This window comes from Salmo trutta, chromosome 24 (assembly GCF_901001165.1).
Source record: "Salmo trutta chromosome 24, fSalTru1.1, whole genome shotgun sequence".
Classification (NCBI taxonomy): domain Eukaryota; kingdom Metazoa; phylum Chordata; class Actinopteri; order Salmoniformes; family Salmonidae; genus Salmo; species Salmo trutta.
The window spans coordinates 697,305-725,042 of record NC_042980.1 but is presented as its reverse complement, the minus strand read 5'-3'; the positions used below and the strand labels follow the sequence as shown (position 1 = coordinate 725,042).

General features: G+C 42.7%; 1 protein-coding gene across 1 annotated transcript in view; it reads left to right on the top strand.

The window, feature by feature from the left end:
- clybl (citrate lyase beta like) overlaps positions 1-27,738 on the top strand; it is a 161,134-nt gene that overhangs the window by 118,864 nt on the left and 14,532 nt on the right. Inside the window, exon 6 of the mRNA XM_029710741.1 lies at positions 5,952-6,119. Coding sequence (XP_029566601.1) covers positions 5,952-6,119 — 168 coding nt within the window. The remainder of the gene's footprint in view (positions 1-5,951; positions 6,120-27,738) is intronic.

Sequence of the window (27,738 nt, the reverse complement as noted above, 5' to 3'; positions counted from 1 at the left end):
AAAACCTATTTTTGCTTTGTTGTTATTGGGTATTGTGTGTAGATTGAAGAGGGGGAAAAACGATTGAATCCATTGTAGAATAAGTCTGTAACGTAACAAAATGTGGAAAAAGTCAAGGGTTCTGAATACTTGCTGAATGCACTGTATATATATACTGAACAAAAATATAATCGCAACGTGTAGTGTTGGTTTCATGAGCTGAAATAAAAGATCCCGGAAATGTTCCATACACACAAAAAGCTTATTTCTTTCCAATGTTATGCACAAATTTCTTTACATCACTGTTAGTAAGCATTTCTCCTTTGCCAAGAAATACTCTCGTATCAGGCGACCCCTAGTTTGGGAACTGCTGCTCTAAGGGCTGTCGACACCTGGATTGTGCAACATTTGCCCATTATTCTTTTTAAAATCCTTCAAGCTCTGTGTAATTGGTTGTTGATCATTGCTACACAACCGTTTTCAGGTCTTGCCATATATTTTCAAGTTGTTTTAAGTCAAAAGTGTAACTCGGACACTCAGGAACATTCACTGTATTCCTGGTAAGCAACTCCAGTGTGAATTTGGCATTTTGCTTTAGGGTCTTGCCCTGTTGAAAGGGGAATGAATCTCTGTGTCTGGTGTAAAACAGACTGAACCTCTAGGATTGTGCCTGTGCTTAGCTCCATTCCATTTTTTATCCTGAAAAACTCCCCATTCCTTAACAATTACAAATATGGAGAGCAGTACGTGAAACTATGGAGAGTGTAATTGTTAAGGAATGGGGAGGATAAAAAAATAGAATGGAGCTAAGCAGAGCTGAGTCCATGCAACTTATTATGTGACTTGTTAAGCAAATTTTACTCCTGACCTTATTTAGGCATGCCATAACAAAGGGGTTTAATACTTATTTCTCAAGACATTTCAGCTTTTCACTTTTTTATTCATTTATACAATTATTGAAAAACATAATTCCACTTTGACATTATGGAGTTTTGTATGTAGTACAGTGACAAAACATAGGAATCTAATCCATTTTAAATTCAGGCCGTAACACAACAATGTGGAAAAAGTCAAGGATTGTGAATACTTTCAGAAGGAACTGTATAATATAACCAAATTTGAAAGCACCACCTTCAACTATTATTATAAAATAGCCCATATTGTGCCATTGACATTATAATGTGAGGCACCCGGGAGAGGAAGTCACTATCGGAACCGCTACACGATTGTCAAGAGAATATGCGCCGCGGACTAGTTAGAGAACAGTGCCAGCCATCCCCTCGCACACAAACTGATTTGAGTGAGGGCAGCCTTAGCATGCGCCGAGACATACAAGACAACAAACGTGAATATCTTTTAATTCCTTGGGGCACGCGCTACCACTAAGGGACAGTTTAGTTGGCAGTCTTGTGTTCCAATTGTTTGTAGCGTGAATCGTTCCCCTTCACACCGAGGTGAAGAGCGGAATAAGTGAAGTAATGAATCCGAGCCTCACGCTTATCAACTGTGTAAGGCGGGGCTTCCAGCGAGGTGTGGATTTCATTGGCTTTGTCAGGCATAAATGTGGATCCTTCAATCGAAGTTACGAGATTGTGACTACCCATAGTATCTTTTGCTGAAGAAGCTCCCGACTTTCCGACCTGAAAATCACTGACGTCATGATTTGACCTCGTTTTTTCCCCAGATGTCCCAGTTGTGTTGAAAGCACCAATAGACTTTCAAGAAAATCACTATGAAACATCGTCACTCCAAGTGAGCCTGACTGACCCCCTTGGCCCATTATTCTCTTTCTCCTCATCCCACCCATCTCTTCTCACTCCTTCTCACTTATCCTTCTCTTTCCATATACACTGAGTATACCAAACATTAGGAACATTTCCTAATATTGAGTTGCACCTTCCCCCCCCCCCCCCCTTTTTACCCTAAGAATGGCCTCAATACAGATGTCGAAAGCGTTCCACAGAGATTCTGGTCCATGTTGACTCCACAGTTGTGAAGTTAGCTGGATGTCCTTTGGGTGGTGGACCATTCTTGATACACACGGGGAACTGTTGCACATGAAAAACCCAGCAGTGTTTCAGTTCTTGACACAAACCAAACTGTAATGCTGTTCAAAGGCACTTTTTTTGTCTTGCCCATTCACCCTCTGAATGGCACACACACAATCCACGTCTCAATTGTCTCAAGGCTTGCAAATTCTTCTTTAACCTGTTTCCTCCCCTCCAGCTTGCTTCACTTATTTGAAGTGGATTTAACAAGTGCCATCAATAAGGGATCATAGCTTTCAACGGGATTTACCTGGTCAGTCTATGTCATGTTCTTAATATTTTGTATACTCAGTGTATAGTCATATGTGACCAACCACCTTGATTCGGTCTTACATGGCACAATTTGAAAATGTGTTTTTTTACATTGGATGACTCAGTGCTACAAAATGGTATATCATGCAATGCATTTTTGCAGACAATGGGAAAGTAATTCTGCTTTGAAAGTTGATAAACTTGTAACCTACATTTTGAGAAAATGGCCTTTTTAATGTTTTGGTACTACTACTGGAGAGCTCTCCTTTGTCTAGACGCATTCAGCATTGCTCACACTCTCTTAAGCCAGCCCCACCCATCTCTTTAAGGATTCACATGTGAGGTCATGTGCTAAACAGTAAGTAGTGTAGAAAAGATTAAGACTAAAAGTAGTAAAAGTAGTAGCCTACAATAAGGAAAAATTACAGGTAAACAGAAAGTGTCCAGATAAAATATTTTATAAATATTAGATGATGCTTACCCAGACACACTTGTCTAAACTGATCGGTCATGTGAAAGAAATGCGACTATCCCCAGCCACATATTGCCAAGTGGATGGGTCTCTAAAGAAGGTGTAAACGGTACAGCAAAATGGTTACTTGCATAGTAGCAGAAATATATAGTGTCAATATAAGTAAAATAATATACAGTATGTACAAGAACAATATCAATAATGATATCAGTGATAGATAAGTTCGTTTTTTGCATACATCAGGGGTAAAGTGGCTGAGCAGTGGGATAAAAATAAATAGTAGCAGCAACGTGTGTGTTAGGAGAGAGTCATTTGAATAGAGGCACTGCAGATTGTGCTGATGACTAGTCCATCCGAACCACACATGAACAAGGGAATCTATATTCGGAGAGGCTGTTTCTGTCCTGCCCTTGACTTTTGTGCAGGGCATGTGGTGTCCATAGCCTCTTCATTGCAAAACTCCCTGATCTTCTCAAAAATATAAGTTTGTCTAGCTGTGTCCAGTCCAGGTGGTTCTTGAACAGGCAGACCATCTATGGGAGGAAGGATGTCAGCGTTGCGCAGCAGCTGAAACCTGGTCCCGACTGAGTCCGAACGCTCCTTGGCGACAACAACACCAGGCTCCAGAGCATCGAAGCTGTAAAACAGGGAATAACCAAAAAAATATAGAAGACATTACAACCTTGCACAACATCAATTCACCTCCCAAGTTTAAATAAGAAGAATAACCTCATACAATGCAATGAAAATGTTATCCGCCTGAAGTGCTGGTAATGCTTGATCTGTGGCAGTGCCCTGAAGTACGGAGTCAGGTGTTGCCAGCCATAGCTTTCCACCAGCACCGTACCATCCTCCAGTCCAACCAGCTGTGGGATGTTGACCCCTGTCACAGTGCTGTCCTTCACAACACCAGCAATCTCAGACAAAGTGTTCACTATGGTCTTTATGAAGTGCTGCTTGATGAGGCCGAATCACCAGTCGGGGGCAAACTTGGTGTGGCCTGTGATCAGGAAGTGAAGGTCCAGACTGTAATGGAGCTTGTGCTTTTTCAGCTTGGCTGACTTAACAGCTTCTGACAGATTTGCGGATCTGAAGACCTTAGTTGTTCTTCTGGCATTGGCAGCACAGGTCTGTCCTGGGCTTAGTGCTTCAGGAATCTCCACTGATTACTGAAGGAAGACAGCCCAACTGCACGTACCTCTGGAAAATACAGAAATAATGTGAGATCAATAAAAGTTGTGCCAATCATGTTGGAGGTCAATTAAATAATCAAAATGTGTTGTTACATACCAAGTGTTGTCATCGATTGTCACTCTGCTGTTTTTGTCTCATGGGATGGCAGCAGCTTTCCGCCAAAGTGTTTGTGTCCTGGGTGGCATCCTGGTAATACTATTGCATTATCCTCTGCGTAGTTGTTGATGAAGTTCACCACTTGCTGCAAGTCCTCATGCTTCAGGTGTAACCTGTGCTTGCTTGGGCCAGCTCTCTTTTAGATGGGAGGCGTTCGACCATTCTCCTTGAATGACTGGAGGAGGAGAGTCAGGCGTGTTCTACTGATGCTGAAAGACACATTCCATATGCAAATATTTTTGCATTATAATACAATAGAAGGTGTAATCACTGTCAGACACACCTGGCTAACTTGATGGGTCGTCAGCTAGATAGCTAATAGTAAGCTTTAACTTGGGGTCTTTTGTTTAGACATGTAGCTAGCTAGCTAAACAATGAACCATAATCCCAATCCGTAGATTACTAGCAATACAAACCGATTGTCATAGCTTGCTAAACCAAATAGGTTCAATGTTAGCCAGTTAGCTAGCTAACATTATCCTATAACTAGCAATGCAAGTTCACGCATTCTGAGATAACATCACTACACAGTTCATAAACGTAATGTTGGCTAGCAAGCCATCCAATGTCAGCTAGCTAGCTAACAGTAAGCCTTAACTTGCAATGAAAACAACTTTCTGACAAAATTAGAAACGTATAATATCTGAAACTGTAGCTAGACTCTTACCCATATACATGGATGAATGCTTCAGGGCAGACTGCAACCCCTTTCATTAAATAAGACGTCCTGTGTCGTTTCCGTTTAGTTTGTACAGCTTGTTTGGCCCGTTGTGTCAAGTCACTCTGGTTCACGCTGACCGTTTGCAATGCCATAAGAATCATCAGATCTTTCTTCCTCTCTGTCATGGATGCCATGGTTGCCCTTAGTTTGAAGATGTATTCCAGAGACAGGTGTTTTATACAACAGCCTTCTGTGTTCTCTTTTCCACTCCCTATGCATTTGCAATCAAATGCCAGAATTCTATTCATCTCCTTATCATACTCAGCTTCAACCAGACATTCCACTGATTTCATAACTCGGTCAACTTCTTCCATGACAACAACACTGTTGATCGTCATTTCTTCCCCATCACTGCGTCAGAAGACTCCACAATGTCTTCTTCAATGAAAATGTTTGTACCTAAATCAGGGATTTCCTCATTGTCTGATTCATTTTCAGAGTCAGAGAGAGTCAGCATGTCGCGATCGTCCTCCAGAAAGTAGTCCATCACAACTTTTTCCCACTGACCTTGGTCAATAGCGCCTGATAAATTCAGTGCAGCAATGTTATTGAGAGCAGTAGAAACATATTTGCTGGCAAACATTATATATTTTGAAAAAACTGCAGTAGAAAGGATTATCTACGCATAAAGAGCAGCTCATTTTATAGACACAAGATGCTACACCGCAGACCAATCTGAAACTCATCTCTCTGCATGTCCAGCCCACTCATTAGCTCAGCCAATCATGGCTAGTGGGAAGGTTCCTGTCCTTTTCTGGGGCTAAACCAATTAGGCTCGTAATTTAACAACTTTATTCGTATTTACAGATGGCATACAAGTTCGTTATTAAGGCACATGAAAGTTCAAATGTTCCAGAAGGCATTTCTGCCAAAAAAAAACACTTTTTGATTAAAAAATAACATTCAAATGGTTCTCCTGTGAAGTCGTGACTTGCAACATACGCCTAGTTTCCTGAAACGGGTCACATGTTTGCATTATGTTTCCCTGTATGGTAAACCTGTGTGTATTTGCTCACGGGTATATTTTCCTGTCTATATTCCTGTAAGCCACTTTGGATAAAGGTGTCTGCTAAATGGCATACGTTATAGTATATATTATATGTAGTTACCTGTGTCTCCCTCTGTCCAGGTGCCACGCGGACCAAGGATGCCAGGGAGCTGCTGTATGCCCGTCAGAAGGTGGTAGTGACAACCAAGGCCTTCGGTCTACAAGCCATAGACTTGGTCTACATAGACTATAAGGACGGAGAGGGTCTACGACAGCAGGCAAGGGAAGGAGTTCTCATGGGCTTCACAGGTAAAAATTGAGCCTCCCTCTCAGGCAAGGGAGAAATGAGAAAAGGATAGGTTATTTTAAGCTTACAGTGGGGGGAAAAAGTATTTGATCCCCTGCTGATTTTGTATGTTTGCCCACTGACAAAGAAAGGATCCGTCTATAATTTTAATGGTAGGTTTATTTGAACCGTGAGAGACAGAATAACAACAAAAAAATCCAGAAAAACACGTCAAAAATGTTATAAATTGATTTGCATTTTAATGAAGGAAATAAGTATTTGACCCCTCTGCAAAACATGACTTAGTACTTGGTGGCAAAACCCTTGTTGGCAATCATAGAGGTCAGACGTTTCTTGTGTGTAAACCTGGTGGCCAACTACATCTCAGGAGGGATTTTGTCCCACTCCTCTTTGCAGATCTTCTCCAAGTCATTAAGGTTTTGAGGCTGACGTTTGGCACCTCAAACCTTCAGCTCCCTCCACAGATTTTCTATGGGATTAAGGTCTGGAGACTGGCTAGGCCACTCCAGGACCTTAATGTGCTTCTTCTTGAGCCACTCCTTTGTTGCCTTGGCTGTGTGTTTTGGGTCATTGTCATGCTGGAATACTCATCCACGACCCATTTTCAATGCCCTGGCTGAGGGAAGGAGGTTCTCACCCAAGATTTGACAGTACATGGCCCCGTCAAATGATTGTCCTGTCCCCTTAGCAGAAAAACATCCCCAAAGCATAATGTTTCCACCTCCATGTTTGACGGTGGAGATGGTGTTCTTGGGGTCATAGGCAGCATTCCTCCTCCAAACACGGCGAGTTGCGGTGAAGTTGTCCTATGAGCAATAACCGTTGATGGAACAGTGTAACACTCAGTTCTAGTGAATTACTAGCATGATTTCACACTGGCATTCGTCTTAATTCGCTAAGTCCGTAGTCCATGAGTGGACTCCCAATGTTGCCCTGGGACACGCATGCGCGCACCTACACACACACACACACACACACACACAGAGAGACAGACAGACAGATGGACAGACTCCCCATGTTGCTGCTCAGTAAAGCCTCTGTGCCAGGTGGGGCTGATTTGTAATGACTTTTCTCAAAAACACACCAACACACATACACACACATTCATACTATCGATGGCTGTTTTAACATTGTGTAGACTCTCTCTCTGGCCCACATGCCAGCTGATTTCCCCTGACCTCGGTTGCCACCGCTACTCTGACACGGCTGAGAACACCGCAAGAGACACGTGCTGTTCAGAAAAGCTTTCAAGGACCTCTGCTAATTCTGTTCTTCTGTCCACCGGATCTGACAACACCTACAGTTGAAGTGGGAAGTTTACATACACTTGGGTTGAAGTCATTAAAACTCATTTTTCAACCACTCCACAAATTTCTTATTAACAAACTATAGTTTTGGCAAATCGGTTAGGATTTTTTTTCCAACAGTTGTTTACAGACAGATTATTTCACTTTTAATTCACTGTATCACAATTCCAGTGGGTCAGAAGTTAACATACACTAAGTTGACTGTGGTTTTAAACCGCTTGGAAAATTCCAGAAAATTATGTCATGGCTTTAGATGCTTCTGATAGGCCTTGAAATACATCCAAAGGTACACCTCCAATTGACTCAAATTATGTCAATTAGCCTATCTTCAAACTCAGTGCCTCTTTGCTTGACATCATGGGAAAATCAAAAGAAATCAGCCAAGACCTCAGAAAAAACATTGTAGACCTCCACAAGTCTGGTTCATCCTTGGGAGCAATTTCCAAAAACCTGAAGGTACCACGTTCATCTGTACAAACAATAGTATGCAAGTATAAACATCATGGGACCACGCAGCTGTCATACTGCTCAGGAAGGAGACGTGTTCTGTCTCCTAGATATGAACGTACTTTGGTGTGAAAAGTGCAAATCAATCCTAGAACAACAGCAAAGGACTTTGTGAAGATCCTGGAGGAAACGGGTACAAAAGTATCTATATCCACAGTAAAACGAGTCCTATATCGACATAACCTGAAAGGTCGCTCAGCAAGGAAGAAGCCACTGCTCCAAACCCGCCATTAAAAAGCCAGACTACGCACATGGGGACAAAGATCGTACTTTTGGAGAAATGTCCTCCGGTTTGATGAAACAAAACTGGAACTCTTTGGCCATAATGACCATCGTTATGTTTGGAGGAAAAAGGGGGAGGTTTGTAAGCCGAAGAACACCATCCCAACTGTGAAGCACGGGGGTGGCAGCATCATGTTGTGGTGGTGCTTTGCTGCAGGAGGGACTGGTGCACTTCACAAAATAGATGGCAAAGTGTGTGCGAGCAAGGACGCCTACAAACCTGACTCAGTTACACCAGCTCTGTCAGGAGGAATGGGACAAAATTCACCCAACTTATTGTGGGAAGCTTGTGGAAGGCTACCTGAAACATTTGACCCAAGTTAAACTATTTAAAGGCAATGCTACCAAATACTAATTGAGTATATGTAAACTTCTGACCCACTGGGAATGTGATGAAAGAAATAAAAGCTGAAATAAATCATTTTCTCTACTATTATTCTGACATTTCACGTTCTTAAAATAAAGTGGTGATCCTAACTGACCTAAGAAAAGGAATTTCTACATGTATTAAATGTCTGGAATTGTGAAAAACTGTGTATATATGTATTTGGCTAAGGTGTATGTAAACTTCCAACTTCAACTGTGTATATATAGCTTTGTTTGTGTTCTATGTCCTGTGTTTTTGATTGTTTTTATTAGGTGTGCTTGCTGAAGGCAAAGCACAACTCTAGATTTCTTACATCATAATAATAATAATAATATGATTATTATTATTAATGAGTATTATTATTGAGTATTATTATTAATATGAGTATTGTTATTAATATGACTATGATTATTAATGAGTATTATTATTAGGTGGGACTTGGTCCCGACTTTACATCTTCGTCATACTTCAGACTTTTTATTATTATTATTTAGCACGTTACTCCTCTTACACCATTTAAGCTAGAAACGTCATTCAAACTTTAAAACGTGTGGACTGGTCTGGATTGAGTTGATTGTATACAACTTTTCAATATGTTTTATACTTTTTAAGTTATACATTCTTTGTCCTCCATTCACTTACATGTTATTTCCTCAACATTCCAAATCTCCCCATCACTCCCAACATTCCATTCAATGTAAATGAAACAGTACAACTTTTGACACAAATCAGCTACATAGACAGCTTTTCTAACAACCTAGACAAAAAGTTAGACATCTACTTCTCTGCTATTCAAATCTGGCAACCGAACCAAAATATATTATACAGTTCTAACGATGCAGCTGTTTTAGTAACTGCATTAACACGTTTTCTACCAACTTTTTCTAAACAACTCCTGTTTTGACCACTCCCCCAACAAGTCAGACAAAAACATAGATTGAATGAAATCTTTCTCTACTTCTCTGCTTTTCAGACCTGAGAATGGATTAGGAATAGCTTCTACAGATAGAGCAGTTTTAGGAACCCATCAACTGCTCGCTTTCTAGATGCAGTAAGTGATGTTAGAAGCAAGCAGATGTATTATTTACCAACAACAGCTGCAAATTCTAATAAAACTCCATCACGTTTTGAAGTTCACTTTCCTTGCTTTGTCTAACAATACTATCATGAATCTAGCAAAGAAGTTTTGTCAGAGTGCAATATTTATTTAGTGTTAAAGCACAAACATACTGTATGTTAGCATGTTTTTCACACTGGCTTTAGCCATGGCGGAGGCAGGCCAGCCAAGGCAACTGTTGCCTAGCAACAACTGCATTGGACAACAACTGCCTCCATTTGCTCGTTTCATATTTCACCAGATCACTTGTCATTGCACTTCTTTCAGTTTTCACAACTGTAGTTTAGACACTGACCACAACCACACAACTACTGAACCACACAACTACTCAACACAACCACACAACTACTGACCAGAACAACTACAGGTCATAACCACTGACCACAACTGCTAAACACAACTACTGAGCACAACTACTGAACACAACAATACAAATACTGACCACAACTATTGACCACAATGACACAACTACTGAAACACACAACTACTAACCACAACTACTGACCAAAAACTGACCACAACGACTAACCAAAAACATACAACTACAGACCACAATTACTGACCACAAACACACTACTAGTGACCACAAACACACAACTACTGACCAAAACTGCACCACTACTGACCACAACCCCACAAATAATGACCACAACCACACAACGAAGAACCACAAAACTACTGACCACAACCCCACAATTACTGGCCCCAACCACACAACTATTGACCACAACTAGTGACCACAACCACGCAACCACAAGTACTGACCACAACTACTGGACCACACAACTAATGATCACAAACACATAACTACTGACCAAAACTACTGACCACTACAGACCACAATACTGACCACAGCTGCTGACCACAACCACAAAACTACTGACCACAAATACTGACAATTTTCCCCAACTTTTTCTAAACTATTGTTTTGACCACTCACCCAACAAGTCAGACAAAAGCTTAGAGCGTATGAAATTGTCATTTACTTCTCTGCTTTTCAAATCTGAGAACGGATTAGGAATAGCTTCTACCAATCAATAGATAGAGCTGTTTTAGTAACTCATCAACTGCTCTCTTTCTAGATGCAGTAAGTAAGTCATGTTAGAAGCTGCAAATTCCAATAAAAAATGTCATTTTTTTGTCTAACAACACTATCATGAATCTAGAAAATATGTGTTGTTGGTCAGAGTGCAGTATTTATTTAGTATTAAAAGTGAATTTCACCATGGGGGAGTCTAGGTCAGTGAGATAGATGTGTTTTGCACATACACTACCGTTCAAAAGTTCAGGGTCACTTAGAAATATCCTTGTTTTCCATGAAAACATACATGAAATGAGTTGCAAAATGAATAGGAAATATAGTCAAGACGTTGACAAGGTTATAAATAATGATTTTTAATTGAAATAATAATTGTGTCCTTCAAACTTTGCTTTTGTCAAAGAATCCTCCATTTGCAACAATTACAGCCTTGCAGACCTTTGGCATTCTAGTTGTGAATTTGTTGAGGTAATCTGAAGAGATTTCACCCCATGCTTCCTGAAGCATCTCCCACAAATTGGATTAGCTTGATGAGCACTTCTTACGTACTATACGGTCAAGCTGCTCCCACAACAGCTCAATGGGATTGAGATCCGGTGACTGTGCTGGCCACTCCATTATAGACCGAATACCAGCTTACTGCTTCTTCCCTAAATAGTTCTTGCATAGTTTGGAGCTGTGCTTTGGGTCATTGTCCTGTTGTAGGAGGAAATTGACTCCAATTAAGTGCTGTCCACAGGGTATGGCATGGCGTTGCACAATGGAGTGATAGCCTTCCTTCTTCAAGATCCCTTTTACCCTGTACAAATCTCCCACTTTACCCACTTTTCTTGACAATTTCTCAGAGGGAATAGCCTTTTCTCCATTTCTCAGAACAAGAATGGACTCACGAGTTTCAGAAGAAAGTACTTTGTTTCTGGCCATTTTGAGCCTGTAATCGAACCCAAAAATGATGATGCTCCAGATACTCAACTAGTCTAAAGAAGGCCAGTTTTATTGCTTATTTAATCAGTACAACAGTTTTCAGCTGTGCTAACATAATTGCAAAAGGGTTTTCTAATGATCAATTAGCCTTTTAAAATTAAAAACTTGGATTAGCTAACACAACCTGCCATTGGAACACAGGAGTGATGTTTGCTGTTAATGGGCCTCTGTGCGCCTATGTAGATATTCCATTTAAAAAATATGCTGTTTCCAGCTACAATAGTAATTTACAACATTAACAATGTCTACACTGTATTTCTGATCAATTGGATGTCATTTTAATGGACAAAAAATTTGCTTTTCTTTCAAAAACAAGGACGTTTCTAAGTGACCCCAAACTTTTGAACGGTAGTGTACTGCCCAGGAGGAAGGCTCTATGTGATACTGATCGCACTATACGTTTTTGTGCATGTACACTAAGTGCTCAGCATATGTGTGAACTCCTTCAAGATTGTTGGAAAAGCATTCCAGGTGAAGCTGGTTGAGAGAATGCCAAGAGTGTGTGCAAGAGTGTGGCTGTTTGAAGAATCTCAAATATAATATATATTTAGATTTGTTTAACACTTTTTTGGTTGCTACATGATTCCATATGTGTTATTTCATAGTTTTGATGTCTTTGCTATTATTCTACAATGTAGAAAATAGTAAAAATAAAAACCCTTGAATAAGTATGGGGCGGCAGGTAGTGGTTAGAGCATTGGGCCAGTAACCGAAAGGTTGCTGGATCGAATCCCCGAGCTGACAAGGTAAAAATCTGTCGTTCTGACCCTGAACAAGGCAGTTTAACCCACTGTTCCCCGATAGGTTGTCATTGTAAATAAGAATTTGTTCTTAACTGACTTTCCTAGTTAAATAAAGATTAAATTAAAAAAAAGTAACAAAAAAGTTTGTGTTCTAATACTTTTGACCGGTACTGTAGATATGGTTGTCCTTGTTAGAGCCATTGGACATCTTTCAGCGATATGAATACACAATCTGACACGTTTTTTCCACTCTCTGAAAGACAACAAGTCATGTAGGGGAGTGCTTTGTGCTCTGGCTGTCCCTCCCCAAGGCAGGCTTTTTTGAAAGGGAGGCAGACCACTACTGGCAGCAACCACACAAGTACTGACCACACAACTACTGACCACTACAGACCACAATACGTACAACAGCTACTGTAGTAGTGCATGTGGGATCAAATTATATCCAAAAAGGTAAATCGGAGCTAATGAAACACGATTTTATTGAGCTGATCAACACCCTGAAAGGCTCTGAAAAGCAGCCGATTGTGAATTCCATAAACTTAATTACCCCATGTTTTCAAATCGCGTAGAGGGCCTGGGCTGTTGGACAATATCAACCAAAGCCCATGTACAATGCATTCAGAAAGTATTCAAAACCCTTGACTTTTTCCACATTTTGTCAGTGACCATCAGGTTCTTGGTCACCTCCCTGACTAAGGCCCTTGTCCTCATATTGCTCAGTTTGGCCAGGCAGCCAGCTCTAGGATGAGTCTTGGTGGATCCAAACTTCTTCCATTTAAGAATGATGGAGGCCACGGTATTCTTGGGGACCTGCAATGTTGCAGACATTTTTTTGGTACCCTTCCTCAGATCTGTGCCTCGACACAATCCTGTCTCTGAGCTCTACTGACAATTCCTTCGACCTCATTGCTTGGTTTTTGCTTTGGCATGTACTGTCATCTGTGGGACCTTATGTAGACAGGTGTGTGCCTTTCCAAATCACGTCCAATTAATTTACCACAGTTGGATTCCAAACAAGTTGTTGTAACATCTCAAGGATGATACAATGGAAACAGATTGCACCTGAGCTCAATTTCGAGTCTCATAGCAAAGGGTCTGAATACTTATGTAAATAAGGTATTTCTCTTTATTTTTAATGCATTTGCTAAAATTTATAAACACCTGTTTTTGTTTTGTCATTATAGAGTGTTGTGTGTAGATTGATGAGGCAAAATGTTATATATAATATACTGTGTGTATGCGTGTGTGCATGCGTGCGGTACCACCCCAGCCCATCCAACAGTCCGCCAAGGTCAGGAATGCCCGTTTCTCCCTCCTGGACAAATATGACGGGTTTCCCTCCAAATGCCGTGGCTTCCTACTCCAGTGCTCCCTCTATTTTACCCATCAGACGGCAGCCCCCACCACGGAGAGGTCCAAGCTTGCCACTGTTATTTCCCTGCTGACCGGACGGGCATTGGGAGAGATGAGAGGAGGAGCTGGGCTCCTATGAAAGGTTCATGGCTCTGTTCAGGGGGTCTTTGACCATCCACCAGAGGGCAGAGAGGGAGGTGAGCACCTACTCCAACTACGGCAGGATGGCCAGACCACGGTGGAGTACATGTTCACCTTTCAGACAGTGGCAGCATCCAGCGGATGGAATGAGCAGGCGCTCTGCACCCTATTTAGAAGAGGTCCAGACAGACTTGGTGTGCCGAGACGACAATCTAACTTTCGACACAAATCAAATCAAAATCAAATCAAATTTATTTATATAGCCCTTCGTACATCAGCTGAAATCTCAAAGTGCTGTACAGAAACCCAGCCTAAAACCCCAAACAGCAAGCAATGCATGTGAAAGAAGCACGGTGGCTGGGAAAAACTCCCTAGGAAAAACTCCTGAGAAAGGCCAAAAACCTAGGAAGAAACCTAGAGAGGAACCAGGCTATGAGGGGTGGCCAGTCCTCTTCTGGCTGTGCCGGGTGGATATTATAACAGAACATGGTCAAGATGTTAAAATGTTCGTAAATGACCAGCATGGTCAAATAATAATAATCATAGTAATTGTCGAGGGTGCAACAAGCACGTCCGGTGAACAGGTCAGGGTTCCGTAGCCGCAGGCAGAACAGTTGAAACTGGAGCAGCAGCATGGCCAGGTGGACTGGGGACAGCAAGGAGTCATCATGCCAGGTAGTCCTAGGGCTCAGGTCCTCCGAGAGAAAGAAAGAAAGAAAGAAAGAGAGAATTAGAGAGAGCATATTTACATTCACACAGGACACCGGATAAGACAAGAGAATACTCCAGATGTAACAGACTGACCCTAGCCCCCCGACACATAAACTACTGCAGCATAAATACTGGAGGCTGAGACAGGAGGGATCAGAAGACACTGTGGCCCCATCCGATGATACCCCCGGACAGGGCCAAACAGGCAGGATATAACCCCACCCACTTTGCCAAAGCACAGCCCCCACACCACTAGAGGGATATCTACAACCACCAACTTACCGTCCGAAGACAAGGCCGAGTATAGCCCACAAAGATGTCCGCCACGGCACAACCCAAGGGGGGGCGCCAACCCAGACAGGAAGACCACGTCAGTGGCTCAACCTACTCAAGTGACGCACCCCTCCCATGGACGGCATGGAAGAACACCAGTAAGTCAGTGACTCAGCCCCTGTAAAAGGGTTAGAGGCAGAGAATCCCAGTGGGAAGAGGGGAACCGACAAGGCAGAGACAGCAAGGGCGGTTCGTTGCTCCAGCCTTTCCGTTCACCTTCACACTCCTGGGCCAGACTATACTTAATCATAGGACCTACTGAAGAGATAAGTCTTCAGTAAAGACTTAAAGGTTGAGACTGAGTCTGCGTCTCTCACATGGGTAGGCAGACCATTCCATAAAAATGGAGCTCTATAGGAGAAAGCCCTACCTCCAGCCGTTTGCTTAGAAATTCTAGGGACAATTAGGAGGCCTGCGTCTTGTGACCGTAGCGTACGTGTAGGTATGTACGGCAGGACCAAATCGGAAAGATAGGTAGGAGCAAGCCCATGTAATGCTTTGTAGGTTAGCAGTAAAACCTTGAAATCAGCCCTTGCCTTAACAGGAAGCCAGTGTAGGGAAGCTAGCACTGGAGTAATATGATCAAATTTTTTGGTTCTAGTCAGGATTCTAGCAGCCGTATTTAGCACTAACTGAAGTTTGTTTAGTGCTTTATCCGGGTAGCCGGAAAGTAGAGCATTGCAGTAGTCGAGCCTAGAAGTAACAAAAGCATGGATTAATTTTTCTGCGTCATTTTTGGACAGAAAGTTTCTGATTTTTGCAATGTTACGTAGATGGAAAAAAGCTGTCCTTGAAGCAGTCTTGATATGTTCTTCAAAAGAGAGATCAGGGTCCAGAGTAACGCCGAGGTCCTTCACAGTTTTATTTGAGACGACTGTACAACCATCCAGATTAATTGTCAGATTCAACAGAAGATCTCTTTGTTTCTTGGGACCTAGGACAAGCATCTCTGTTTTGTCCGAGTTTAAAAGTAGAAAATTTGCAGCCATCCACTTCCTTATGTCTGAAACACAGGCTTCTAGCGAGAGCAATTTTGGGGCTTCACCATGTTTCATTGAAATGTACAGCTGTGTGTCGTCCGCATAGCAGTGAAATTTAACATTATGTTTTCGAATGACATCCCCAAGAGGTAAAATATATAGTGAAAACAATAGTGGTCCTAGAACGGAACCTTGAGGAACACCGAAATTTACAATTGATTTGTCAGAGGACGAACCATTCACACACTCATCGTGATGGCCATCCGTCCGGATAACCTTCTTCTTCGAGGGTGTCTGCACTCCCATCGCCTCTCTCCCTCCTTCATTAACCAAGTCAGTGCCTGTACCCATGGAGGTAGGGGCCACATGCCTCCCCACGGTTGAGCAAAGCCGTGGAATACAGTTAGGGCTCTGTCCTTATTGCGACCAGGAAAGCCTTTTCTTCCTCATCAGCTCCGCACCCGTGCACAAAGTCATCCTTGGCTTCCCATGGCTCCAACTCCATAATCCCACAATCTCCTGGTCAGAGAGGAGGAATACCACCTGGGGACCAGGATGTCGGAGGACCTGCTTTCCCACACCCGGTGGTTCCATGACGGTGGAGGGCCCTGTGAGTGTCCGCCAGCCCATCAATCGGTCCTCCCGTATCGTTGGCTCCATGTATTGGGATGTAGATGCCAGGCTCTGGAAAGAGAACCCCTGCTCCCGCCACCTGCGCTCCGGAGCGCATCTATGTTTTCACGGGGGTCAGAGATTGTTTGCTGACCTGGGCACACACATCCCTCGCCGCTGGACACCCAGGTATCACCCGCACCATTCAATAACTTTCTGAGAAATACTGGTGGCCCAATTCGGCGCAGGACGTTGCACACTATGTCAACTCATGTTCAGTAAGTACTCAATCTAAATTTCCCCGGAACACTCCAGCAGGAAATCTCCTTCCCCTTCCCGTGCCTCAGTGTCCCTGGTCTCATCTGTCCATTGATTTCATCACTGATCTACTCTCCTCTAATGGTTTCACCACCATTTTGGTGATTGTGGACAGATTCTCAATATCATTACATTTACATTTTAGTAATTTAGCAGACGCTCTTATCCAGAGCGACTTACAGTAGTGAATACATACATTTCATACATTTGATTTCATGCATTTTTTTTTTTGTACTGTCATGCCGTTTCATCCCTGTCTCTGGTTTCCCTACCACTTTCCATGTCACTGAGGCACTGTTTCAGGATGTCTTCCGGCACTGTGGCCTTCCAGAGGATATCATCTCCGATCGTGCCCCCCAATTCACATCACATGTATGGAAGGCTTTTATGGAGAAGCTAGTGGTCACTGTCAGCCTCACTTCTGGGTACCGGCCTCAATCTAACAGGCAGGTGGAGAGGATGAACCAGGACCTAGGGAGGATCCTGAAGAGTCACTGTCAAGACCGGCAAGGGGGTGGGCCCGATTCCTTCCTGAACACACCCAGAATTCACTTCCAATGTGTCCTGGGGTACCAGCCGGCCCTGGCTCCGTGGATGCCGAGCCAGACCAAAGCTCCTGTGGTGGACGAGTGGTTCCAGCGGGCAGAGGAGGTTTGGAACGCTGTCCATGTCAGGCTCCAATGCGGCGTTTGCCACCAGAAGAAGTAGGTGGACCGCCACCGCAGTTAGGCTCCCGTGTTCCATCCTGGTGATCGCATGTGGCTCTCCACCAAGAACCTCTTGCTCCGCCTGCCCTGCCGGAAACTGAGCCTCCAGTTTGTGGGGCCATTCAAAGTCCTCCGGAGGGTCAATGAGGTAACATACCAATTATAGCTCCCCACTAACTACCGGGTCTCACCCTCTTTTCATGTTTCCCTCTTTGGGCCGGTGGTTCCTGGTCCCCTGGCTGAAGCCGTCCCTCACGACACCCCTCCGCCTCCATTGGACATCGAGGGGAGTTCCGCCTATGCCGTCAGATCACTCCTGGACTCCTGACGTTGTGGGGGTCGGCTCCAGTACCTGGTGGACTGGGAGGTCTATGGTCCAGAGGAGCGGTGCTGGGTTCCGGTGGACGACATTCTAGATCCCAACATCATCTGGAAATTCCACCTTCACTGTCTGGACCTGCCCGCTCCTTGGCCTCTGGGCCGTCCTCCTGGTCGGCGTCATCCTGCAGCTGGAGCCATGCGTTGGGGGGTTACTGTCACGTCTACTCCCCCCCCCCCCCCCTCGACGTCGCCGGTCTACTAACCACCAGTCCTGGCAACCCATCATTACACACACCTGGCAACCTTCGTTACGCGCTCCTGCGCCTCATCAGACTCACTTGGACTTCATCACTTCCCTCATTACTCCCTCTTTATCTAGCACTCCATTGTATTCACCCCTCAGGCAGTATTGGTTATGTTTCCTTGTCTGACGTTTCTCTTGTTTTGTATCGTTCTGTTCGTTTATATTAAGCTCACTAACTGCACCTGCTTCCTGACTCTCTGTGTCGACGTTACACTTGGCAAATGAGAAATGCTCACTAACAGGTATGTAACAAGAGAAATAAGTGTTTTGTGCGAATGGAACATTTCCAGGATCTTTTATTTCAGCTCATGTAACATGAGACCAACACTTTACATGTTGCGTTTATATTTTTGTTCAGTGTATATATATACCGAACATTAGCAGTAAATTAGCATATTATAACTTGCCAACAGTAACTCTAGATACACCAAACCAACTGTCATATGTTCAGGCTATTCTAACTTTGCATCTACTTGATCAACTATAACCAGTCACCACCATTACTACTGCAGACACTACTACTATGATAACATTCAAGACCATACATACTTTAAGTGCTTTGCGTTACAAAATTGAGCATATGGAATCTTCCTCTACTTCTCTGCTATCCAAATCTGAAATAATAACAGAATTATCTGGTACCTATCAAACGGTACAGATTTTATGTAACCGCATCAATAACATTTTACATTTACATTTTAGTCATTTAGCAGACGCTCTTATCCAGAGCGACTTACAGTAGTGAATGCATACATTTCATACATTTTTTCTCCATACTGGTCCCCCGTGGGAATTGAACCCACAACCCTGGCGTTGCAAACACCATGCTCTACCAACTGAGCCACACGGGACCAATAACATTTTTTCTAACTTTTTATAAACAGAAATATTGACCACTTCCCCAACAATTTAGACAAAAACTAATAGCGTATCAAATCTTCCTCTACTTCTCTGCAATTCAAATCTGCCGTTTGAACAAAAAACATGTTATACCAAAATTACCGCTGTTTGTAGGAGTTTAGAGTGACAAAATTAACTAGCTAACGTCTGCTAACAGCTCTCTTGTGTCTCATCATTGAGCAATCGAAACGGAGCTGTCACTATGGATACTCGCACAAACTTTGAGTGAAAAGTTACAGCTGTTTGTCAGAGTTTATAGTGATGAAAAGTAGCTAGCTAACGTCAGCTTCAGCTCTCTCATAACGCGTAATTGAGCAGCCCAAATGGAGCCGTTGCTATGGATACCACACTCTACTGCCACACCCATTTCACTTGTTTAGTGTTGTTGAAGAAACGTGTTTTACTAGCCTGAGGTACAATACTTCACACCACCATTCATTTTACAAAAATATAAATTAATTGTGTGTTTGGTGTAGGCTTACCTTGGCTGACATTTTGATAGCCATGTAATTCTTTCTCGGACAAGTTGACAATTCCCTGTCAAGAAGAGAGACACGGGGGGCGCTAGAGAGCGTGCTATGGCGTAGACGTGTTTTGCTAGAGCTCCGCTCTATTTTGAAACAAATTATTATTTATCTTAACCTCTCACAACCTATAACTTCAAACATTTTCTGGCAATATGACAAAGGGAAAAGGCACCAGAAAAGGGGGCGCTAAACAAGATAATTTGAATGAGATAGACAACGAACCAATTTCAACATCGCCGACCCACGAGGAGTAAGCTGAAGATGCTAGCTCCCAAGAGTTCCCCACAGATCCTACTCAACGTGACATACTGGCTGCCATAAACTCCCTAAGCAAGAAGGTGGACACAAAGTTGGCTGATATCTCAAAGCGAATTGGGACTTTGACCTAAACTGTGAAGTCAATCAAGGGAAGGGTGCATGAGGTTGAGCAGATGACAGTCGATCACAAGGCCAGGCTACAGGACATAGAGAAACAGTGCGCAATGTTAAAAAATTACGACAAAACCCTGAGAGCCCAATTTGGAAATGCTCGAGTCGCATTCAAGATGCCAGAACATCCGAATATTTGGGATCCAAGAGGACACTGAGAAAGGGAAACCCACTGAATTCGTCTCGGAGCTGAAACTGGCATTGCTGGGGAGTGAACACTTCAAAACGGCCATCCTGATCGACCGCGCACACAGATCACAGGCAACGAAGCCGACCAAGGGCGCGCCACCAAGGCCATTCATTGTACGGCTGCACTATCCCCAGACCAGGGATCTCATCCTCAAGCTGATTAGTCAAAAGTTCCCCCTTAACTACAACGAAGCCAGGGTGTCTTTCTACCCAGATCTTACTTTGGAGGTGAGGAACCAACGGAAAGTGTATGATGAGTTACGCAACAAATGCAGGGCGGCCAACATCCGATATGGATTCCTCTTCCCAGCCCAGTTTAAGGTGACAGTCGAGGGATCAACACGTACGTTTGACAACACAAAAGAGGCCGACCTGTTCTTGTCAAGCAAGTTCCCTGGCTGAGGATACAGAACGGCTGTGTCAACCGGCTAAATGGCCAAATACAGACCAGGAATGTGTTTGAATTTCCTGCCTATGTCTTTTCGATCAGAAATTGGGATTTATATGATGGGTGAGATGTTGTGGCTTATATAGCATTGTTTAGCCTATCATGTTTTAGCACCACTCACCCCCTAACATGAGAGTTAAGTGTTATTTAATATTAGTTTATATGCGGAGCATCTATAGACGACAAGTTAGCTCAAGCTGTATGTCTAGACACCCTAAGGTTTGTGTGTTAGTCAAGGAGTGCTTCGTTTGGGGAAGTCACTCAGTAAAGGGACGGGAGGGGGGATGGGGTCTGTGTTTTATGTTCACATTTTTTAATACAGGTGGCATGACAAGCTCCCGCACGGCGGGACGTTTTTCTTTTGGGCTTTGTATGACAGCAACAATTTGCTCTAAAATAAGAAATGCCACATAGTGACCGAGCAGTAGACCTGGTGGAATAAAGATAGTCAGCTGGAACTGTAATGGCTTAGGGCATGTCGTGAAACGAGCTAAGGTTTTTTCTCATCTTAAATCACTGGGGGCTGACATAGTGCTTCTTCAAGAAACTCATATTAAACGCTCCGCTCAGGCCAAGCTACGAGTCAGCTGGATCGGTCAGATATACCAGTCTAACTTTGACGCTTAAGCGAGAGGGGTAGCAATCCTGATAAGGAAAAACACTCCTTTTGTTTACTCTTCCTCGATTTCAGATCCTAATGGTCGGTATATTATTGTGGCTGGTACACTGAATTCGAAACGAATAACCTTGGTCAATTTATATGGACCCAGCTTCAATGATCCGTTATTTTTTCAAAGGGTATTTAAGGCCATACCAAATATCTCGTATACAAGTGTTATTGTTGGAGGTGACTTTAACTGTACGTTAGATCCTCTTTTAGATAAACAGCTATCAAGGTCACTTCAACAATCAAATGCCAGGGTCTGTCTAAATACATTGATGACAAACCTTAACATTGTTGATATTTGGAGACTGACGCACCCAACAGATAGGGATTATTCTTTCTTTTCATCAGCTCATAATTCATCTTCCAGAATTGACCATTTTTTGTTGGAATCCAAACTAATTTCAGCAGCTCCGTCGGTTACCCGTCACCCTATTCTAATAACGGACAACTCTCCTCTGTCAATGGTGCTGAAACTCGACAATATGTCGACAGGTCGGCGACGGTGGCGCTTAGTCGCATACCTGTTGAAAGATGAGGCTTTTTGTCAGTATTTGAAGGAGCAGATTGCCTTTTTCCTCGGAGCTTACGACACGGGGGATGTTGACGACTCCAACATTTGGGAATCTCTAAAGGCTGTGATTAGAGGTTACATTATTTCTTATACATCAGAGAAGAAGAAACGCGCCAATTCTAGGCTGAGAGAAATTGAAAGAGAGTTAGGGGAACAGGAGAACGTTTTTAGGACGAATTCCTCGAATACAGTCCTTGAGAAGATCACAAAGTTGAAATATGAATACAATACCATCCTTTCGAAACGGGTGGGCTCTTTACTTGCGAGAACGCAACAAAGTTATTTTGAACTGGGTGACAAATCACATAATTTATTAGCAAGACAGCTAAGGCATGTACAGGCATCTAGAGCTATTCAAATAAAAGACAAGAAGGGTAAAATAGTAACAGATCCGAAGGATATTAGTGAATGCTTTGTGCAGTTTTACTCAGAGCTATATCAATCAAAATGCGATGCTACTGATCTACAAACTATGGAACGCTTTCTCGCTGAATGTGAGCTTCCTAAACTAGACGGGGGCAGCTGCTGCACTCGATGCTAGGATAACTTTAGAGGAAATTAACACAGCGATAGCACAATTTCCAAACAGCAAGGCCCCTGGGCACGATGGATATGTAATAGAATTCTGTAAGAAGTACTGCGCCAGTCTAGCTCCACTTATGTTGCGAATGTTTAAACAATCCAAAGAAAATGCCAAACTCCCGCAAACACTGTATGAAGCTACAATAGCACTGATCTTGAAAAAAGATAGAGATTCCATGGAGATGTCATCTTATCACCCCGTGTCGTTACTCCCCATAGAAAATAAGGTGTTGACAAAGATATTGGCAAACCGATTGAAAAAAATATATTTCTGACATCATACACCCTGACCAGACAGGTTTTATCCCGGGCCGACATATATACTACAATTTGAGACGCCTTTTCAACGTAATGTATCATGATCATAAAGTTGAGGCAGTGGTAATAGCTCTTGACGCAGAGAAGGCATTTGATCAAATTGAGTGGAAGTATAGGATGTTGGTTCTGGAGCATTTCGGGTTTGGAAAGGAATATATTAATTGTATAAGAAATATTTATGCACACCCAATGGCGTCCGTGGTAACCAATCAGGAAATATCGCAGTCTGTTCAAGGGCTGCCGGCAGGGGTGCCCTATTTCGCCTGCTCTCTTCGCTATAGCCATGGAACCCCTTGCTACTCGCATTCGGGCACGTGCCGATATAGCTTCTGTTAAAATAAAAGACATGCAACACAAAATGTCCCTATATGCAGACGATGTTTTGTTTTTATCCAAGCTTTAAACTTCTATTCCCCCTTACTTAACTTGATAAATACATTCGGCTCCTTCTCTGGCTACAAGATAAATTGGCAAAAAAGTGAATTGATGCCGATGTCACGGCCTGTGGATATGCAATTTCTGCAATCTAGCCCATTTAGAACAGTGATGGACAAGTTCACAAGCCTTGGCATTGTAGTGACAAGAGACCTTGATCAGCTATTTAAAGCGAATTGGGACATGAAAATGTATCAGCTTAAACAAAATATTGATTTTTTGAAAACTCTGCCTATCTTCTTGGTTGGTTGAATAAACACTATTAAAATGGTTGTCTTACCCAGGTTTCTTTACCTCTTCCAATGTCTACCCAATTTCATACCACAAAGCTATTTTAAGAAACTGGATTCAATAGTAATTCAATTTTTATGGGATAACAAGGCAGCCAAGAATTTCAAAGAAGCATTTATTCAAGTACAAGATAGAGGGGGGCTTTGGCCTTCCTCACTTTAAACTGTATTATTGGGCTGCTAATCTGAACATTGTGTCTTTCTGGAGGGAAAGTTTACCTGGGATGCGACAGAATGATATGCCTTCATGGCTTTTGATTGAGCAGGCCTCCTGTCAACGTTCCTCACTCCCTGCACTTGTTAATAGTCCATCATATGTGAAAAAAGCCACTTATGACTCTAATCCAGTCATTTGTCACACTCTTAGGATCTGGAAACAGATTAGGTATTTTCTTAACACAACCACTGTATACATTGACAGCCCGATTTTCCTGAATCATGCTTTCCACCCTGCATTGGATGATATGGTGTTTTCACAGTGGAGGGAGAAGGGGCTCACAACAATTGTTAATTTATACATTGATGGTCATTTAGTTTCATTTCAACAATTACAGGGAAAGTTCAACATGCCAACAACATATTTTTTCAGATTCCTCCAAAATCAAGAACTTCTTAAGGACGCATATCCCACAGTGTGGCATTAAGCCCAATAATCGTACATTAGATAGCCTGATCCTTGTCAAACCCCATTCAAAAGGGTCGGTCTCTAGACTGTATGATGTGCTACAGGCCCACATAGAGGTATCCACAGACACTGTTAAAAGGGCTTGGGAAGAAGAACTTAGTTCAGAAATCTCAGATGAGGACTTGGTAGAAGCTCTCAGGAATATAAACCACAGTTCAGTGAATGCCAGACACAACCTTGACCAGTTTAAGGTGATACACAGGTTACATTACTCAAAAGTAAAACTGCATAAAATATTCCCAGACACCTCACCATTGTGTGAGAGGTGCAAGCAGGATGATTGGACGTTGACCCACTTATTTTGGACATGTCCTAAGTTACATGCTTACTGGGCTCTCATTTTTGATTACTTATGTAAAGCCTTTGATAGCGTTATAGCCCCAGACCCATTGATCGCTCTGTTTGGCACAGTTGATGGGAATAACCAGGAGGGGAAGGCTGTCTCTCTTTGTACTCTATTAGCCAAAAGGCTCATATTGCAATTTTGGAAATTGGAGACTGTACCTACCTTTTGAAATGTGGTTATGGGATTTAGGGAATGTAATACATATGGAAAAGATACGATACAATACCTCCAATAAAAGTCCATTGTTTTACAAAATATGGCAGCCGATACTGGATAAATGGTCTTGTCCTTCTTCATAACTGGGTTGACGATCTGCTGCTACTCTGTGCTGTACTCCATTCAATATTTATTTTTGGCTTAACTACACTGCTTGTAATGACTATATGCTGTCTTCTCATACATGTACCACCTAATAGGATTTTGTTTTATTATGTGTATGTGTGAGTTAAGTTTTGTTTTGTCCTCTAAATTGGCCATCCCATTGAACAGTACAATGAATGTCAATGTTTGTATTGCTGTCTTTTTTTAATACATTTTTTGCGGAAAATAATAAACGTATTATATTTTTTTTAAAGAAGAGAGACACGGAAGCCCACCTAGCTTAGCTAGCCTGTAGCATCAAATGGAGGATGCTAACAAACGTTTTTAACTCTACAGGAGCTGTGTTTTATTTTGCTCTATTCCGGGACAATGTGGATCGACCGGACTTTCAATGTAGCAACTGTTTGTTTGCACAGGGGCGAAGTGGCTACTCTTAGCAAACAAGTAGCGAACTTACACAAGCTACTGGGGAACCCACACCGCCTACTTTTTATTTGTCTTCTACTCCAGTAGCTGGACGCCCCTCTGGCCTGGTGGAAGTGTCACAGCCGTGTCAGCTCTCCACAGCTGACTGGCCAGTGCTCTGCAAAGATCCTTACCTGGAGAATGGAGTTATTAGGTTGTTTTTGGATGACTTGGTGAATGTTCCTGTTCTTGATCCTACCAACCAGCCAGATATTTCACTCGCCGTGGTGTTCGAAAGCAGCGACCTCTGTCAATGGGGGCCTCCTTGGTGATGGTAATCCCGGACCAGACACAGACTAGAAACAGCTTCCTCGCTCTGGATCCAGAGATTCCAGCGCCTTCTTCCCTGGGGGCTTCCGATTTCAGATGGAATCCGGAGGTACCTGCGCCTGCGTCCTCTGTGGCTCTCCGGTGGTTTCTACCTCACGTTCAGCTCCTCATAGCTCCCCCCTCAACGGACCGTGAGGCTGTCTAAGACTCCGACCCATTCATCATCCATGATGGATACTACAGCTGGCTCAGGTCCATCGGGCCCCACCGCCCTTCGCTCCTCGAGGGTTTTGCGAAACCTCTCAAGGCTAAAGGATGACCTGACCTCTGTTCCCAGAGCAAAAACCCAGTGTTATCTTGGAGCACGAGTACAGGACGTTGCAAGGCTGCTTCCGACCGTTCTATGACAGCTGCCAGGAGCTGACTCTGTCTTAGTCCATGTGGGGTCAGACGACATTGGGAGGGCTAGCTCGGAACTGCTGAATATTGATTTTAAAGAACTGAGTCTAGCTCTGAATGATTCCAAAAAGCGGCCAATTATATACGGTCCGGCACCATTGTTGGGCCGTGGGTGTGAAAGATTTACAGGCTACCGGCGTTTCACACTTGGCTAAATGATTACTGTAGCACTGTTGGAAAAGTTTTATAGATAACTTTGACACCTTCTGGAAACAGAAGATGCTCTACAGGAATGATGGAGTCCATCCAAATTATCTTGGCACATGGACTCCTGTCCATTCATTTCAATGCTGCATTGGGACAATGATTTGTCAATGACCCAAGCCCAGCTCAGATAATCCCTAATAATCTCTGAAACTCATTTAGATAATACCTTTGATACAGTGGTTACAATACATGGTTATAACATCTACAGAATGTTATGTGGAAGAGGTGAAAAAATATTGTTGTTTATCAGTGATAAGCCACCTGGTTCTGACAACTTGGATGAAAAATTACTGGGTATTATATCAGACGATGTTGACACTTCTATTTGCCATATCTTCAAACTAAGCCTACAAGCTGGTGTGTGCCCTCGGGCCTGGATGGAAGCAAAAGTCATTCCTCTTGCCAAGAACCGTAAAGCCCTTTTACTGGCTCAAATAGCTGACCAATCAGCCTGTTACCAAACCTTAGTAAACTTTTTGAAAGAATTGTGTTTTATCAGATACGATGCTATTTCACAGTAAACAAATTGACAACAGACATTCAGCATGCTTATAGGGAAAGGCATTCAACATGCACGGTACTTACACAAATGACTGATGATTGGCTGAGAGAAATGAATGATCAAAAAATTGTGGGAGCTGTTTTATTAGACTTCGGTGCGGCTTTTGACATTATAGATCATAGTTACCCGTCTAATAGAACAAAGAGGGTGTTCTTTAATGGAACCCTCTACAACATAATTCAGGTAGAATCAGGCATTCCCCAGGGCAGCTGTCTAGGCTCTTTACTTTGTTCAACCCTTATTAATGACATGCCACTTGCTTTGAGTAAACCCAGTGTGTCTATATATACGGACGACTCAACACTATACACGTCAGATACTACAGCGAGTGAAATCACTGCAACACTTAACAAAAAGCTGCTGTCAGTTTCAAAATGGATGGCAATAAACACATTCATCCTAAATATTAAAAAAACTTAAAGCATTGTATTTGGGACAAATCATACCCTAAATCATAAACCTCAACTACAGTTAGTCAGAAGTTTACATACACGTTAGCCAAATACATTTAAACTCAGTTTTTCACAATTCCTGACATTTAATCCCAGTAAAGGTTCCCTGTCCTAGGTCAGTTAGGATCACCACTTTATTTTAAGAATGTGAAATGTCAGAATAATAGTAGAGAGAATGATTTATTTCAACTTTTATTTCTTTCATCACATTCCCAGTGGCTCAGAAGTTTACATACACTCAATTAGTATTTGGTAGCATTGCCTTTAAATTGTTTAACTTGGGTCAAACGTTTCGGGTAGCCTTCGACAAGCTTCCCACAATAAGTTGGTTGAATATAGGATGAGGTCAGGGCTTTGTGATGGCCACTC